This window comes from Mytilus trossulus, chromosome 9, assembly GCF_036588685.1.
Source record: "Mytilus trossulus isolate FHL-02 chromosome 9, PNRI_Mtr1.1.1.hap1, whole genome shotgun sequence".
Lineage (NCBI taxonomy): Eukaryota > Metazoa > Mollusca > Bivalvia > Mytilida > Mytilidae > Mytilus > Mytilus trossulus.
In genome coordinates this window covers 9,872,545-9,890,521 of record NC_086381.1, presented here as the reverse complement: position 1 = coordinate 9,890,521, position 17,977 = coordinate 9,872,545, and the positions used below count along the sequence as shown (strand labels likewise).

General features: G+C 31.9%; 1 protein-coding gene across 1 annotated transcript in view; it reads right to left on the bottom strand.

Annotated features, from left to right (window-relative positions):
- Positions 1-6,066: 6,066 nt before the first annotated feature.
- The window catches only part of LOC134685086 (nuclear pore membrane glycoprotein 210-like), a 54,501-nt gene continuing 42,590 nt past the window's right edge, over positions 6,067-17,977 (bottom strand). The window contains exons 39-44 of the mRNA XM_063544500.1: positions 17,655-17,801; positions 13,733-13,986; positions 12,662-12,878; positions 11,745-11,861; positions 10,745-10,849; positions 6,067-9,892 (exon numbers count right to left, since the gene is read on the bottom strand). Coding sequence (XP_063400570.1) covers positions 9,747-9,892; positions 10,745-10,849; positions 11,745-11,861; positions 12,662-12,878; positions 13,733-13,986; positions 17,655-17,801 — 986 coding nt within the window. The 3' untranslated portion in view covers positions 6,067-9,746. The remainder of the gene's footprint in view (positions 9,893-10,744; positions 10,850-11,744; positions 11,862-12,661; positions 12,879-13,732; positions 13,987-17,654; positions 17,802-17,977) is intronic.

The following is a 17,977-nucleotide window of genomic DNA, read 5'->3' as shown; positions in this document are numbered from 1 at the left end:
TATTTAATACCGCAGTTTCTTTATGTTAACTCTTTCATATACATTTGATAAAATTTACAGTTTGCAATAGCATGAATTGTTCTATATAATAAGAATGTTCTTATCCCGGGCATAAAAACAATGCCGTATTTGGCGAAACCTTTTCAACTTTTGATCTTCAGTGCTGTACAACTTTGTACTTTTTTCACTTTCTATCTTTTATATCTGGGCGTCACTGTTGATTTTTGTGTGGACAAGGCGCGTTTTTGGCGTATTGAATTTTAAACCTGATGCTTTTTGTTATCTATTAATCATGTTTTTCTTTGTCTAATATGTTCTCCTATTTATTTGTATTGTATTATGTTGTCATCTCAATGTTATATTTAACTTTGCCATTAAAGTGCGAGGTTTGGCATGCCACAAAACCAGGTTCAACCCACCACTTTTATTCCCCTTTAAAAGTGTCCTGTACCAAGTCAGGAAGATGGCCATTGTTATATTATTGTTCGTTTATGTGTGTGTTGCATTTTAACGTTGAGTCGTTTGTGCTTTCTCTTATTTTTGAGATATTGAGATAAGACGTGGTACGGTACTTGTCTATCCCAAATTCATGTATTTGGTTTTCATGTTATATTTGTTATTCTCGTGGTGTTTTGTCTGATGCTTGGTCCGTTTCTGTGTGTGTTACGTTTCGGTGTTATGGCGTTGTTCTCCTCTTATATTTAATGTGTTTCCCTCGGTTTTAGTTTGATACCCCGATTTTGTTTTTTGTCCATGGATTTATGAGTTTTGAACAGCGGTATACTACTGTTGCCTTTATTTATAATCCATAGAATTTTTTAATAATTTGCCAAAACGAAGTTTATATTATTCTTTTAAAAAAGAGTCATAAAAAGAATGGGTTACCGGGCTTTTTTTCATGCTGCACTGTGGTCAAAATTGTCAAATTTTGTATAGATTATGCATGGAAACCCCAATTTTCTGCAATAAAGCGTAAACTACACCATATAATTTTGAGATAACATATGAGATGATAGCTTTAATAGTATGCTTTCAGTTAAGAAAAAGAAAAAATGGGGTCACTGGACCCGTTTTCTTGTTACATATATAATAAAATAGAGGAAAGTCCTAACACATTCTATTGTAAAAATACCTTAATCTGAATTATCTGCCCTTGCATTTGGGTTGCCTCCCCTTATGTGGCAAAGTTGGAAAAAAATGTTTAAACAAATTTTTTCTGTTTTTTTTTAAAAACAATCATAAATATGATAAAACATGTCATTTTCTATGTAGAAGTGGAATTTCTTACACACGAATTACCTACATCTCCAAAGATTTGCAGATTCTATGAAAGTTCTAGAACTTGTTTTCTGGTATTTCCAAATCCAAGATGGAGGAAGACACCCTATCTACCTTTACACAGACTTTTTTTGTAAATTTTAGAAGCTATCAAACAATTTTTCTTATTCAAAATTTAAGACATTTAAACCTGGATTCAGAATAAAAAAAATTGTCATCTGCCTGACTACATTTTTTTCTTCATTGAATTAATGTTGAATTAAAACGTCATATATTCATTAAAATATCTGTGAAATAACAATACTTTTGTTAAGATTCCATGGGGAGATAACCTAAAACATTATTCCTTTGAATAAAGAATTTTTAAAAAGAAAAAAATGATTACCTCCCCATGGAAACTTCCTACAAACATATTGTAATTTCTCATATTTTTACTATATAATCTGAAATGTTTTAATTTTGGACATTTTTATAGCAATTCAAAATTACATTTCACCTTTTGCATGGTAATGACTATAATATATCTATACAAACTGTTAGGCAGCAACCATTTGATTTTCTGGGGGGGGGGGCTATGGATTTTTTTTTCGAACAAATTTTTTTTATGCCTTTTTTTCACCACAAGTCAAAAACAATTTTTTTCTTTCAATTTTAGCATTACATATAGTGGCAGCTGAGGATGAAACAAACATTATTTTTTTCTCCAAAAACTGGAAACAAACTTTTTTTTCCAAAAAAATCCATAGCCCCCCCAGAAAATCAAATGGTTGCTGCCTTAGACTGATTTTGTCACAAAAACATTAAAGAGGAGTTAAAGTCTCATAGTATAGTAAGTATATTTTATTTTATCACCTTGCACTTTCATGACTTGACTGTAATTTTCTACAGCAGTTTGTTCAAATTTCTGACAAGTTGAACAGTTTGGCTTTATAAAACAAATTGCAATTTGGTCAGAATTTTGAATAAGTTGCAATAGGCGGAGAGCAACACTAACAGTCAAGTCACAGTAATAAAATATGTTTTCACTAATTGGCCAATCTGTTTTGTTTTAGAGATAATTTTTGTAAGATATTAGAACAAAATGTCAAATAGTTATCAAAGGTACCAGGACTATAATTTAGTACGCCAGATGCGCGTTTCGTCTACATAAGACTCATCAGTGATGCTCATATCAAAATATTTATAAAGCTAAACATGAACAAAGTTGAAGAGTATTGAGGATCCAAAATTCAAAAATACTTGTAAAAATTGTAATATTAACTGTTATCACAGAGATATGCCTCGATTTTTTGTTGAGCCTGTGACTTTTGCAGAAAGCTTGAAATAGGGATAGTGATCTGGCAGCGACGACGGCATTAGCTAACTTCTCAAAATCTATGTATTTTAGAAGGTGGAAGACCTGGATGCTATATACTTTTTATTTGGATACCTTATGTTTCGTAGTTTTCATCTGTCACATGTCCATAGTCCATGACCTCATTTTCATGGTTCAGTGACAACTTAAAAAAAAGTTCAGATTTTTTGCAAGGTTAATTTCTATCTCATTACAACTAATAGGGTAACTATATTTTATAGTATGTGCGTACCTTGCAAGGTCCTCATGCCGTCAGACAGTTTTCATACTTGACCTCAACATCATTTCATGGATCAGTGAAAAAGGTTAAGTTTTGGTGGTTATGCTATATCTCAGATACTATAAGCAATAGTCCTTGTATATTTGGTGTATGGAAGGACTGTAAGGTGTACATGTCCAAACTGGCAGGTGTCTTCTGACCTTCATAACATTTTCATGGTTCAGTAGTTATAGTTAAGTATTTGTGTTTTGGTCTGGTTTTCTTATACTGTATGCAATAGGTCTACTATATTTTGCATATGCAATTATTGTAAGGTGTACATGTCTAGCTGACAGGTGTCCTTTGGCCTTGACCTCATTTTCAGTGGTCAAAGATAAGTTTTTGAGTTTTTTTGCTTATACTTTATGCAATAGGTCAACTATATTTGGTGTATGGAAATATTTTATGATGTACATGTCAGTCTAAAAGGTTTTATTTGACCTTGACCTCATTTTCATGGTTCATTGCTCAGCGTTAAGTTTTATTTGTGTTTTGGTCTGTTTTTCTAAACTATCAGTAATAGGTCTACTATTTGTAGTATGGAAAGATTGCAGACTGTACACATCTGCAAGGCATGATTCATCTGACCTTGACCTCATTTTAATGGTTTATTGGTCAATGTTTAGTTTTTTTGGTTAAGTTGGTTTCTTGGAAACTATATAAGCAATAGGTCAACTACAGTTAGTGAATTGAATGATTGTGAGATGTACATGTATTTCTTGTTTGGTTTATATGACCTTGACCTCATTTTCTTGGATCATGTTAAGTTTAAGTGATAGTTGTAGTAAAGCTTTATATCAGTGATTAGTAAAGAAGGCGAAACATTTCAGCATGTGCACTCTTGTTGTAATTTCTATAATGCAATGTTCGGGCCAGGTGAGCTAAATATGAACCAGATGCTCCGCAGGGCGTAGCTTTATACGACCGCAGAGGTTGAACCCTGAACGGTTGGGGCAAGTATGGACACAACATTCAAGCTGGATTCAGCTCTAAATTTGGATTGTGATTAAATAGTTGACACAGCATAGGTTTCTGACACAGAATGAATGTGTTCTAATGAACTTAAAATTTTTGTTTTCTCTTAGAGCAATTCACTATGCTGTTGAATATTAATCCTCTCAAAAAAATGTTTGAAGAAATTTTCTTTTTATTTATGAAATTTCAAATGAGAAAATTGAACCCAATTTTTTTAATCACATCCCCCTTTCCCTTATTCCAAAACTAATCTCAATTAAAATTTCTAATGGAGTTTGCAACAATAACTACTCATTTAAATACATCATAAAATATTAAGATGTCAAAAAACTGCTTGTTATCACTGAATGATAAAGATTATTTTAATTTATCAGTTGGTAGTAAAAAGTGAATATACATTGTATATTGTATATATAACAAAGATTTAAGTTGATTCTGGACAAAGAAAGATAACTCCAAATAAAAAAAAATCTTACAATTACATATTTCTTGCTTACTATTCTGGACAAAGAAAGATAACTCTAATTAAAAACAAAATTGCTATTTCACAATATTTTGCAATAAGATATTTCTTGCCATTGCGCAATACTTGAAAAGACTTGCTATTGCACAAAACTTAATATAATAATTTTAGATCCTGATTTGGACCAACTTGAAAACTGGGCCCATAATCAAAAATCTAAGTACATGTTTGGATTCAGCATATCAAAGAACCCCAAGATTTCAATTTTTGTTAAAATCAAACTAAGTTTAATTTTGGACCCTTTGGACTTTAATGTAGACCAATTTGAAAACAAGACCAAAAATGAGGAATCTACATACACAGTTAGATTTGGCATATCAAAAAAACCCATTTATTCAATTTTTGATGAAATCAAACAAAGTTTAATTTTGGACCCCGATTTGGACCAACTTGAAAACTGGGCCAATAATCAAGAATCTAAGTACATTTTTAGATTCAGCATATCAAAGAACCCAAACGATTAATTTTTTGTCAAAATCAAACGAAGTTTAATTTTGGACCCTTTGGACCTTAATGTAGACCAATTTGAAAAAAGGGACAAAAGTTAAAAATCTACATACACAGTTAGCTTCGGCATATCAAAGAACCCCAATTATTCAATTTTGATGAAATCAAACAAAGTTTAATTTTGGACCCTTTGGGGCCCCTTATTCCTAAACTGTTGGGACCAAAACTCCCAAAATCATTACCAACCTTCCTTTTATGGGTCATAAACCTTGTGTTTAAATTTCATAGATTTCTATTTACTTATACTAAAGTTATGGTGCGAAAACCAAGAAAAATGCTTATTTGGGTCCCTTTTTGGTCCCTAATTCCTAAACTGTTGTGCCCTAAACTCCCAAAATCAATACCAACCTTCCTTTTGTGGTCATAAACATTGTGTTTAAATTTCATTATTTTCTATTTACTTAAACTAAAGTTATTGTGCGAAAACCAAGAATAATGCTTATTTGGGCCCTTTTGTGGCCCCTAATTCCTACACTGTTGAAACCAAAACTTCCAAAATCAATCCCAACCTTTCTTTTGTGGTCATAAACCTTGTGTCAAAATTTCATAGATTTCTATTAACTTAAACTAAAGTTATAGTGCGAAAACCAAGAAAATGCTTATTTGGGCCCTTTTTGGCCCCTAATTCCTAAAATGTTCGGACCAAAACTCCCAAAATCAATACCAACCTTCCTTTTGTGGTCATAAACCTTGTGATAAAATTTTATAGATTTATATTCACTTTTACTAAAGTTAGAGTGCGAAAACTAAAAGTATTCGGACGACGACGACGACGACGCCAACGAGATAGCAATATACGACGAAATTTTTTTCAAAATTTGCGGTCGTATAAAAACTGGAGCCTGTGCCTCTTACCTTAGTTTATTTGCATATTCAACAAAGGACACTCTCCAACATTATAGACAAGAATATAATTCATGTCAAAATCTGTATTGTTGATCCTGTAATGCTGATGATTGGTCTTTATAGTTTCTTTTTATTTCTTTGTTTTTGGTCAAAATACAAAAGAGGGTAACTTAGGCAGAAAACTTAACAATTTTTGAAACTGTCCTCATCACCAGAAGGGCAATACCTATGTTGCAGGCGAGACAAAAATCACTCATTTCTATCATGACAATATACCCAGATCAACTCTTTCTTGGCCAGTATGAACAGAATAGACAAAAATAATCACATTTATTCCTGGACTGCCAGGAAATTTATTTATTTAAAAAGGCATACAAAGTCATAAATGTGTAAACACTAAACATGTGGGACACACAAAAAACAAAATATCTTCAGTCATATTGTAATGACAAAAACAAATGATAAACAATAATGATTTAATAGCAAAGTTATATCGAATTCATATCAGTTTTAATTCAATCACTAGAATTGCATCAAAAATATCTTTGATGGAATATTTCAAACCACCATGGTGAAATTAAAATTAATGGTATAACATTGTCATATTTTATTAACAATGGAAGAAAAAGAAGTGTTGCAACATTAAGGTGTAATACCACCATTGATTTTCCCCTATTAGTCTTTGTTAAATTTGCACTTTTCAAAAAATTGTGCAGAATTTATCTTTGTTTCAAATAAAGAAATACTTGACATGATTAAAGTTTTATCCTGTCCAGTTCTATAGAAAAAGTTTCGCATAACATTTCATTGCATATAAGAAAATAACCATCATTGGAAGATAACCAATCAAATTTCTCCCCTTATTCTATCTGTGTACAAGGTTTAGTAACCATGTAACCTCAAGATTACAAAATTTTCTATAGAAATCTCAAATAAAAAATAACGGTGTTTTGAAATACCCAAGACATATGTTTATGACTCAGAAATAGTTTTACTGCAATAAAATGTAGGATTAATTACCTACAATGGTCAAATTCAAGGGAATATTTTTTTAGGCCTACTTTCGTATGCAACCGGATGTGACGTACCATGATTTGGTGGTATTACACCTTAAGTTTGCATTTAGTACATCTAAATAAAATATTATGCATAAAAACCTGGAATACCATTGGTAGATCTAGAAGTTAAAATAACTTAAGATATGTGGTGAACTTTAAACATGTTATCTCAGTCTTTTTCTTGGAACATATTACATACAAATATATATTCTATATTATAAAAGATACTATTCCAGGAAAAAATTAAATGTATTGCTCTGAATATAAATCATGTGTTGACCAACTCTCCCATATTCTTTCCCCATTAAGTAATAATTAGCCCTAATAGCTCACTAAACAATAGATATAAAAGTCATTAAGTATGTCTATCTATGGCATTGTTGAAAAAAATAGATAAAAATGAGAAATTAACCTAGAGATACGAAAAGCTGCTATATTCAAATAATGCTGTAGTAAAAATAATTAATATATTGTATTTTATTCCAAAGATATCTAGCTGAATAAACATGATATAAATTGATTGATTGATTGTTGGTGTTAAATGCCAAATTAACTATAATGTGGTGGTCAGTTTTATTTGATTGAAGAAGCGGGAGTTCCAAGAGAGAACAATGACCATTGTCAGGAAAACTGACAATCCTAGTCCTTTAAGATTGGAATCTAACACACCTGCAAAGTGCTGTGTATGAACTCGCAAAGAAAGTGTTGACCAGTTAGTGATACAGCAGATGATGAACAACTTGAAAAGAAGATCAGCTTGTTTGTTTGCTCCATTTTCTTCTGGAGATCTTATTTTTGAATTTCTTATCCAATCAGAGCTAAATGTAGAAGTTGTTTGCAACAGAGATAAAAACAAGATTTAGTTCAGGAAACTAAAGAAATAGAAGTTAGACTTGTATTTAAACTGTCATGACTCATTGACGGTTGCATCTATTTAAAAAAAATCCTGATGGAATGTAACAATAAATCAGCATTTAACAAATGAGAAAAAATTGTCTCACCAAAGGGACTTCATTCAGGGGAGACAACAAAACTATTCTTCTTCAAACGTACAAATTTTAACAATGCATATTCAACTACACTTAGTACAAATTATCAAAATAATTGAGCAATTTTATGAAATATAAAACCAAAATAACTTTTTGGCATGTGATCAAGTTCAAGATAATATAAAATAGGATATTTTACAGCTTAATAACTCATGCCATGTTCATATTTGTATAATATTAACTGGTTAGAAATCATCTATAACATTCTAAATTTTACATCAGCACAAATCCCATCCTGATTGGAGAAAAAAGGGGAACAGAGTGATAATATTGTTAAATTTCATAAGCTGGATAAACATTGGCCTAAATGTGTTAATTATATAATACAACAAATTGAAGTTTTTAGTTTAAAGTTTAAACAATATTTTATTTCAATAAATTGAATTGGATTGGGCAACAGGCATAGTAAGACCTCTCCACAAAGTTTTTAATGACCTAGACTGGCTATACAGCCCTTGCACGTTAGTTTATATATTAATTCAAAATATAATTGCTTTAAATCAAATATTTTTTTAATTCAAATTCATACCTGCCAACTTTTCAAAATGCCCATGGGGGTTTTACGTGCAAGATGGCTGTCATAGTCTTAAAAAACCTTCAAGGGGGCCTGCAAATATATTTTAATGTTGTTTTTTGGCTTCTTCATACTTTTATAAGCCTATAGTCATTGTAAAATTAATTGTTTTGTTTAAATTGTGGACAAAACTGCTCTTTCAAAATTTCAATTTGGGAGCCTCCATGGGGGAAATCCCCCGCAAATAGTGACAGTTGGCAGGTATGCAAATTGAAGCTGTGTTCTCCTAACTTCCTTCATATTGCTTCCTGGAAAATGGGGAATTTTGAATACCATCAAGGTTTTAAAAATACAGAAAAACTTCAATAACACAATCTATAAAAGAATTAATTTCAGAAAGCACCAACTTTTGATAAAAAGCACTGGGGAGAACACAGTTATTTGGGGAAAAAAAATGTGCACTCTGATTATATAAATGCTGACAACAAAGGGTGAGGGTTGTGACTAGTTATGTCTTATGAAAAATACAAAATGCTAACAAACTGTCAAAATATTTTTTTTAAAGGCATTTATTGTGAACACATGATAAAACAATCTTCTTCATCAACTGCTCAGTCATTATATCTCAATAATTATTCAGATTATTTCGATATCAAATTCACACAAAAATGATCTATACAATTTCACTTTCACACTTGTAAATCCTTTCAAAGTAACATTACCACACCTTAAGCTGCAGTTTTATTATTAATTAATGTAAATCAAAACAAATAGTTAGGCATAATTTTTTTATCATTTACTATTAAAGAATTGGTTTGTCTAAAAAAATGTAAATGAAACATTGCATGATAAACAAAATTCTATGTACCTACAAAGAGCCCCTATCCCGCATCAGAAAAACGATTCCCCCCCCAAATCACTGCTCATGAAATTATATTGCATCTCCACTCTTCATCTCAGAATAATTCACCATATTGATATGTGTCGGACATTTCTGGACATCACATACGCTTCAGTAAAATTTGGACGTCATAATACAAAAGTGAATGTTAATACAAGTTCAAGTGTGCCAGCTTCACAAAGAGTGATAAGGTCTACTGTAATGATAATTGTACCTGGATCATACATTTTTATCGGCATGATGTGAAATGATTACTACTTTTAAAATTTCTTAATTAACAAAGTTGTCTAATCATAAAAAATACCATAGTAACATAAAAAGTCAAAAAGATGCAAAAATATGCAATTTTTTCTCTAATTTTGAGACTATTAACTTCATGCTTGCATTTTCCTGGCAACTTCACTTGCACAATGTTCCTTACTGAAGCTGCAAGTTACTTTCATTTGTACATATATGAGCATTATTTCTATGAGAGATATTCATCACATTGGCGAGACAGGTCTGTTCATGTAAGGTGATCTCCGTCGTCCTGAACTGGACCCGTCCTGAGGATGATAACCTGGTGACCACAGGTATGTTGATTGTGATTTAGATGGTGAATAAGCTGGTGAATACGCTGGTGGTGAACCTGCAATAAAACAATTTCATTGATAATATAGTAATCATGTATAAAGAATGGTATGCTTCTTAATTATATTATATTGGTTGAAAACTGATTTGTTTTTAATAATGTCTAAGCTGTCATCATCACAATTAGCAGTATCATTGAACTAGTACATTTTCTTTTGTAGGGGCCACTTGAAGGACGCCTCCAGGTGACAGATTTTCTCACCGTGTAAAAGACCCATTTGTGGCCATGAGCTGTTTTTTTACTCTTTTGGTTGGGTTGTTGTCTCTTTGACACATTCACCTATTTTCATTCTCAATTTTATAATTTTGTTTTTTTTCTCTTTGGTCAGGTTACTGTCTCTCTGACAAATTCCCCATTTCCATTCTCAATTTGATAAGCATTTTATTTTTTAATTTTCAGAACAAAAGTTGTAAGTATGAACAAACATAGTCAGGTCTTTTTCCCTGGATTTCTTTTTTATAGTTTAGATAAGAAGTTGTGCTTCAACACCTCATTCACAGGTAAGAGGGAGTCTCTAGCTTTTGAAAACCTGTGTAATCCTGCTATATAACTGATATAGCATTAACAGTATAGCTGTTGAATCCCCTAATTAGAACATACGCTGTGATTAATTTTCGTTGATTACCAATTTTCATGGATTTTGAGGGTACAGGTTGACCACAAACTTAAATGTTCAACTAACATCAAAATTTCCATTAGTTTGAATGCAGACTTTGGGAAAACCAGGATATTAAATATCGACCAAAGTGTAAGCTATCCTCAATCCATGAAATTTGATATTCACGAAAATAAATCAATCTACAGTTGCTGATTCTGTACAGTAATAATGAATAGAACTGTATTCCATACCTGACAAATTTTGTATATTATAAGGTGAGGAAGCCCCTGCTGGTCCAGGTATAAATACTGCATTGGGTACAGCTGTGTATTTCTTTCCAAAAAGATAATGAAAACCTGGAATATATCAATGAAAACTTCACATCTACATGTACAAAATGTATGCAAAATTGATCAATTTTCACATAACAAGAGGCTCCCAAAGCCAGAATAAGAATCCAAACATGGTAAAAAATATATGCAATTTTGATATTCATTTTATTCCTCTATTGCAACTAGTTTTATCAAAAATGCGAAAAATGGATAAAAATCATTATTCAGGGGAAATAACTTCTGAATTTTTGCACAATTAAAGAACCTTAGTGAACATACCCCTCGTCCCCACATTGTCATTGGAGAAATTAAATAAGTGTAAGAAAAAAAAATTGTATAAGAAAAATTAATTTCCTGCCAATATGCACATCTAAATAGTATGTCCTTATTATCTACAAAATTTCATGAAATTCTGTTGTGTGGTTTCAGAGGAGTTGAGATGACAAACTGTTGCAGAAGTACATTGAAGCAAAAAAGTTCAAAGGGGTGTAATCCTAAAAAAAATAAATTAATGGTAATTTCCTGTCGATATGCACATCTACGTAGTATGTCCTTATTATCTACAAAGTTTCGTGAAATTCTGTTGTGTGGTTTGAGAGAGGAGTTGCAATGACAAGAAACATGACTGACGGATGCACTGACGGACGGATGGACTGACGGATTGACGGACGGACGGGTCAAAAACATTTATACCCTCCGCAACTCTTTGCGTGGGGTATAATAGTATCTATATATGAGTCATTATGGCTGAAATGTTTAACTGACTCATTCTCCATTAGTGTGTAAAGTTTCTTAATCTATTAATGTTGTGTTACAGGTGGACTAACTGATTCCTAAATACTCAAAAAATTCCAGTGGTAAAATTATTCCATAACTGTCAACCAAATTAAAATAAAGTAATTGCAAAGTTAGGACTTACCTAGAAGTGCCAGTAATGCTGTAGTAAATATCATGAAGAACATAAACAGCCAGTATGGATAATTATTAAATAACTGTCTGATCAGAGTTGTCCATCCTCTATGTGCTCCATAATCATCTGCAAATAAGTAGAACAAGTTTGTCTTTTGCTTTTATTTATGTCAAATATACATTTCAACTTTATTCATTGTCTTTTCATAATAGAATGAGGAAAATAGGGTTGATGTTCCTGAACCAATCAATTGTATGAATAACTTGTACACCCAATAAATAGACCTTTCATTACTGTTTGTCATTTTAAGGGTTTACCCAGTGCCTTTGGCATAGAAGTTGTCATGTTTTGATGAATAGGGCTACTCCAGAGGAAATCTATGATAAATAGGGCTATTCCAGAGGAAATCTAATTTGATAAATAGGGCTATTCCAGAGGAAATCTAATTTGATAAATAGGGATATTCCAGAGGAAATCTATAAGTTTGTACAACACATAGGGCTATTCCACAGGAAATCTATAAGTTTGTACAACACATAGGGCTATTCCACAGGAAATCTATAAGTTTGTACAACACATATGGCTATTTCATATATATTCTATAAGTTTGGAGTACATATTCAAAAATTCTTTGGGTAATAGTAGAGAAATCATGTCAAAGGTAGTTTACTTTAAATTGTAGATCCAATAACCGTCATTTTGAAGATTTGTTGTTCATCAAATTATGACTTAACATCATTCATTTTCATAGCACTGCTATCTCTGAGTTTTGGGAAGAGTTTGTATTCATAACAGAAAAGTTCAATATGTTTCTACTTGGAATGGGATCAAATGACATTTTCAAATAAATTGTACTTTGGTTGTTATTCAAATTACATGACTTTGTTTAATGGTCCTTTATACATTTTTTTCAGAAAGGTAATTACCTAAGTATTCTGGCTTCTGTCCGATTAATCTTATGCTAACAGGAACCTTAACTTCTTGACCTGTCTTTGCACAGATCATATTTACTGACATATCAAGTGTTTCTCTGTCCCAAAGTGCAGCAGAGTCAAGTAATTTGATTGGATAAAGAACAGATTTAGACTGTGTGTCTTGTTCTGGTTCTAGAGCTTCTAGTATAGATGAATCACTAACCACTGCCTATAAATAAACAAACATACTATTCATCATAGAAACTCTTTCAATCCATAAATACCATTACTACACAAATTGAATATTTTCATCCACATAACAAGTAAGCGTTGAAGATTAATTTAAAACAGCTATGAACAATAAGCTGGTACTTGAATCCAAAAGGCTTAACTGGAGATAAGTTACTGTGAATTCATTAATATTCGTTGGATACCAAATTTCGTGGATTTTGTGGGTACAGGAGAACCACGACTTCAAATATTCAACCAATTACATCTTCCTAAAGGAATGTGTGCAGACTTTTGCAAAACCACGAAATTTAATATCCATGAATATGTAAATTTTCCTCAAACCACGAAAATTGGCACCCACGAAAAAAAATGAATCCACAGTATATGCATCAGGTTTAAGTCAAATTGACCCTTATGCTAAATAAGTGTTTAACAATATAACAAGGAAGGTTATCTACAAAATTGATTTTTAAATGTATAATAGAACTACAGTTGCGCAATCAAGAAATCAAGGTCATGCTAAAAATTGTTGTTATCAAATTGTTTTCTTCAATACAAGACAAATGTAGATAAGGTTTTCATCCAAATGCCACCACAGCTTATTGTTTTGCTATATGAATATGAAAAGTTTTATGGTGGGAGAAAGCAGCATGTGGAAACTTCAACCTTCACCACAGGTTTTTGTGAACCTAGATGCTTACTAGTTTAAAATACTATGTAATCTGTGTTTTATCATATTCTTATACTGTAGTTGTAAAATGGTATGATATATCATCAATGATTGAAGAATCCACATTCCTAAACCTCTCTCTGTGGCAGGACAACTAGAAGTATTTTATTGTATTTAATTACCTTAATACATCCTGCTAATGTAGGTATAGATGATATTCTGATAGGATACACTGCTGCTACTGTAGACAGATGGATCTCTGAAGTTTGTACAAAGAATGCTGGGTACAATTCAAATTGTTTGGTTTCAGAAATGACCTCTGATTGGCCGTCCTGGAAAGGAACTCTTACAAGCAGACGGATATTGGAAGTCATTGTACTGATTTGCTGTGGCATCTTGTCTGCTTCTTGTTTCTCTAGCTGGCAGCCATATTGTCCTAAAAAGAAGATAGAACTTAAGTATACCTAAAAATTAAATACAAAATTTCTTAAATAATGAAATATAAGTATTCATTTAACTCTTTGTTGAGGAATCAAGAAGTCTATTTAAAAAAAAAAAATTATCATTTTTTGTGATTTTTTCCTATAATTATTAGTTTTTGTTATTGTTATTTAGCATCTAAACAAGAAAGAATGTGTCCACAGTACACGGATGCCCCACTCGCACTATCATTTTCTATGTTTACTGGACCGTGAAATTGGAATATATTCTCTAATTTGGCATTAAAATTAGAATGATCTTATCAAAGGGAACATGTATACTAAGTTTCAAGTTGATTGGACTTCAACTTCATCAAAAACTACCTTGACCAAAAACTTTAAACTGAAGTGTAACAGACGGATGAACGAACGGATGCACAGACCAGAAAACATAATGCCCCTCTACTATCATAGGATGGGCATAAAAATTAAAGAGGTAAACAGTCCTGCTCCATTATAACTGATTTCAATGGGCATAAAAATTAAAGAGGTAAACAGTCCTGCTCCATTATAACTGATTTCAATGGGCATAAAAATTAAAGAGGTAAACAGTCCTGCTCCATTATAACTGATTTCAATGGGCATAAAAATCAAAGAGGTAAACAGTCCTGCTCCATTATAACTGATTTCAATGGGCATAAAAATTAAAGAGGTAAACAGTCCTGTTCAGGACTTCCAAAATTTTTCTGAGCCAGCCGGACATTTTATATCTGATCCAAATTTTAATTCCCAAGACAAAGTCACAAAAGGCAATTATGGTAATCAGATGGCCATCCCAATGATTGACATTAAATTAAAATCGATATTAAACTTTACTTTGATATGAATTTGATGTTCTGACATAAACTGTTAAAATTGGCATTGCATCATTCAAAGTGTGCACATCAGCATGCTCATATCTGCATTAGACACTTTATTTGTGCAAAATGAAGTTGTCTAGAACTTTATTTTCGTTTTTAAAGTCACATTTTTCAAAACCAGATGTTGACTTGACTATGGTAAAACATAGACCATAAACGGATACGTAAAATCCGTGTACGTTACATAGAACTACTGAGCGAAGAAGCTCTTTCCACGTTATTTCTCAACAAAATACTTGAAATGAACGTTAGATACAGGTATCAATGATACTTTTAGCATTTTTGAAGAAATGTAGGATGCATAATTGAATTTCCTACCTGTGCACATGAGCACACATGTTCTTGTTCATACAACGTAGTGCTACCGATTTTTCATTTAAAACCTTTTTAAATGATTTATCAAATCATGTTTATAAATGTATTTATTATATATTTTAAATCAATTAGATATAAGCTGCTAAAATGTACGAAAGTAATTGGGAATGGACCGATTAATTTATACGATGTCCGGTACTGAAAATAGTTTACCTGTCACCTGAACAGGTAGTTTTCAGCTGTCCAACAACTAATTAGCCTTGATTAAAATTAGAAAGTATTGAAGTAGGTTTTTTTTTTTATACTCATTAATCATCATGCCACTTTTATGACCGGAAAAGTATGGCTGTTAAAGGCAAAATGTTGGGTCAAAAAGATCGTGAATTTATATGTTAAAATGACCGAAAAAGCCTTTGAAACTAAAAAGTAGATCTTCCCTAGAAAATTCTTGATGCATGGTGGGTCTAAGATGAATTTGCAACGCGTAGCTCGGCGTTTGTTTTGTAGAATTTTTTTTATTACACTAGTGAAATGAATTGTGCATGTCAGTTTAAAAACTGCAATACAGTCAGAAACAGTACTTAACATTTTCTCTCAAGGCCAGCCTGCAGATCAAAAAGATTTTTTCCAGGTAGAGAATTTTTTTAGGCTCTAACAGGTTTGTTTTTACTACAGGTACATTCATATTAATAGTATGGAATGTTCTTATATATATAAAAGCCAAAAATATATGTTTGAATGTTTGAAATACCTTATACATGTAGCTTGTTTCTGATTATGATGGAAATAATGAAGGAATTTAAAAAACATGAGTTTTTTAGAACTTAAAGTCCATTTAACCATGTATTTTCAGACTGGTGAACTTTATATATTTGTAATATTATTGAAAAAAAACCCAGAAAAACAGCCCCCTTTCCAAACCCTAGATGTAAATTATTTTAATAAAAAAAAGTATTTTCAGTTTCACCCTAAGAAATTATTAATTTATCATGAATAAATCTTAGCAGGCCACAGACCACAAGTAATTTCTCTATCAGTTCTTTATAACCTTTTGCATCATTAAAAAAATTGCACCATGCACTTTTGTCAATTTTTTTGTGTGTGTAATGTATAGTCCTAGTCCAAATATATATCCAAAATTCAGAAAGATTGAAGCAATCACTTTTACAAATTTAGCCAATACACATCCATACCCCTATTGACAAGTCAAGAGATGTTCGAAAACTGTAAGTATCACCTTTTTGCACTTGGCCTAATCACTCATTCCATATCAAAATCAGTTAAAATACAACATCCAAAAATTTATTTGACCTTTCTTCTTTCATTTCCACCCAAAAAGATTTAAGAAATGAGTGAGGAAAGGAAAGAAAGAAAATTAAGGAAAAATACACTCTAATTAAAAGGAACTATATTAATTGTGGTCTTGGGCCAGCAGTTTTAAATCAAAATGATTTCCAAAATTCCTACTGTCTATAAATAAAATGAAATGTTACTGTTTCCTGTTAATAAGGGGTTTCCCGAATTTTCCCGCCAAAAAGCACATGGCTTTTAACAATTGTAAACAAAGCATTCAATTTGTGATCATGGATTACAGCTTTAATTAATTTAATTTGGATATAGATATTCAACTTAAGGTACAGTCAAGCTATGTTTTTACTTTCTTCTGGATTAAAACTAGTTTGAAAGATCAGATTGAAAAATAAAATAATTTCTGACATCAAAACAAAAACGATCTGAATTGTGAATATTCAGTGACCCATAATTTTTTTGAACTCTGCTACGGAGGTCAAAGTTACATCATGTTTCAACCCAATGATGTGTATTCTCTGTTACAACTAATCAACTGCGTTTGATATAAATATTTCGATATCAGACTTATGATTTCAAAACGTAAAATTTATACTGCTAAAGGTTTACTTTTTATTTTTTTCACGAAAGGATATATTTGGAAGCTGTATCAGGCTATAATATTATTTGAACTCCCGATTTCTATTATGCAATCGAAGTCTTGAATGTTGTTCTATCTAATCATAAATCAACGTGGTTGTAAAATCAGAGCGTTGCATCTAATTATGATGAATTATCAGTCCAGTGAATTTGAAACACCTGTAGAGTTTTGTCAATTGTCACTTCATATTATAAGATAATAAAAATTTCACACATAGCGGGATGCATAGCGGGTATGATGAATGCATGGCGGCCGAAAGTTTACGCGTAGCAGTACCGCAATGCATGAATAGCCTAGGGAAAACACTGCGTTTCATGCTTTGCCCAGCCAGTCTTTTACCGGACATTATACAAATGACCGGCATATATGACAATTTTGGAAGCCATGGTCCTGCTCCATTATAACTGATTTCAATGGGCATAAAAATTAAAGAGGTAAACAGTCCTGCTCCATTATAACTGATTTCAGAGGTTTTCATCATCTTATATTTAGTTTGTCTCACCTGTTTTACTGTCAAATATACCGAAGACAGAGAAGAGGTCATCAATGGATATTTCACTTCCTTGTTCAGTCAGGCTAAGCTGGCAGCTGAATGGAATGGAATCCGGATGAAAGTCTCCTTCCAGCACTTTTCCATAACAAGTATTACCTGAATGGAATATAGCATCTATATAAGCATTGAGTTCAAGTTATCACAGAATGAAAAACTTGTAGTGAGCAATCAAACTTGATAACAAAGTATGGATCATAAGAAAGTTCATCTAAACTAATAGGTGAACACAATGTTCATTATGTTTGTGAATACTGCTTAATATATGGTTGTAT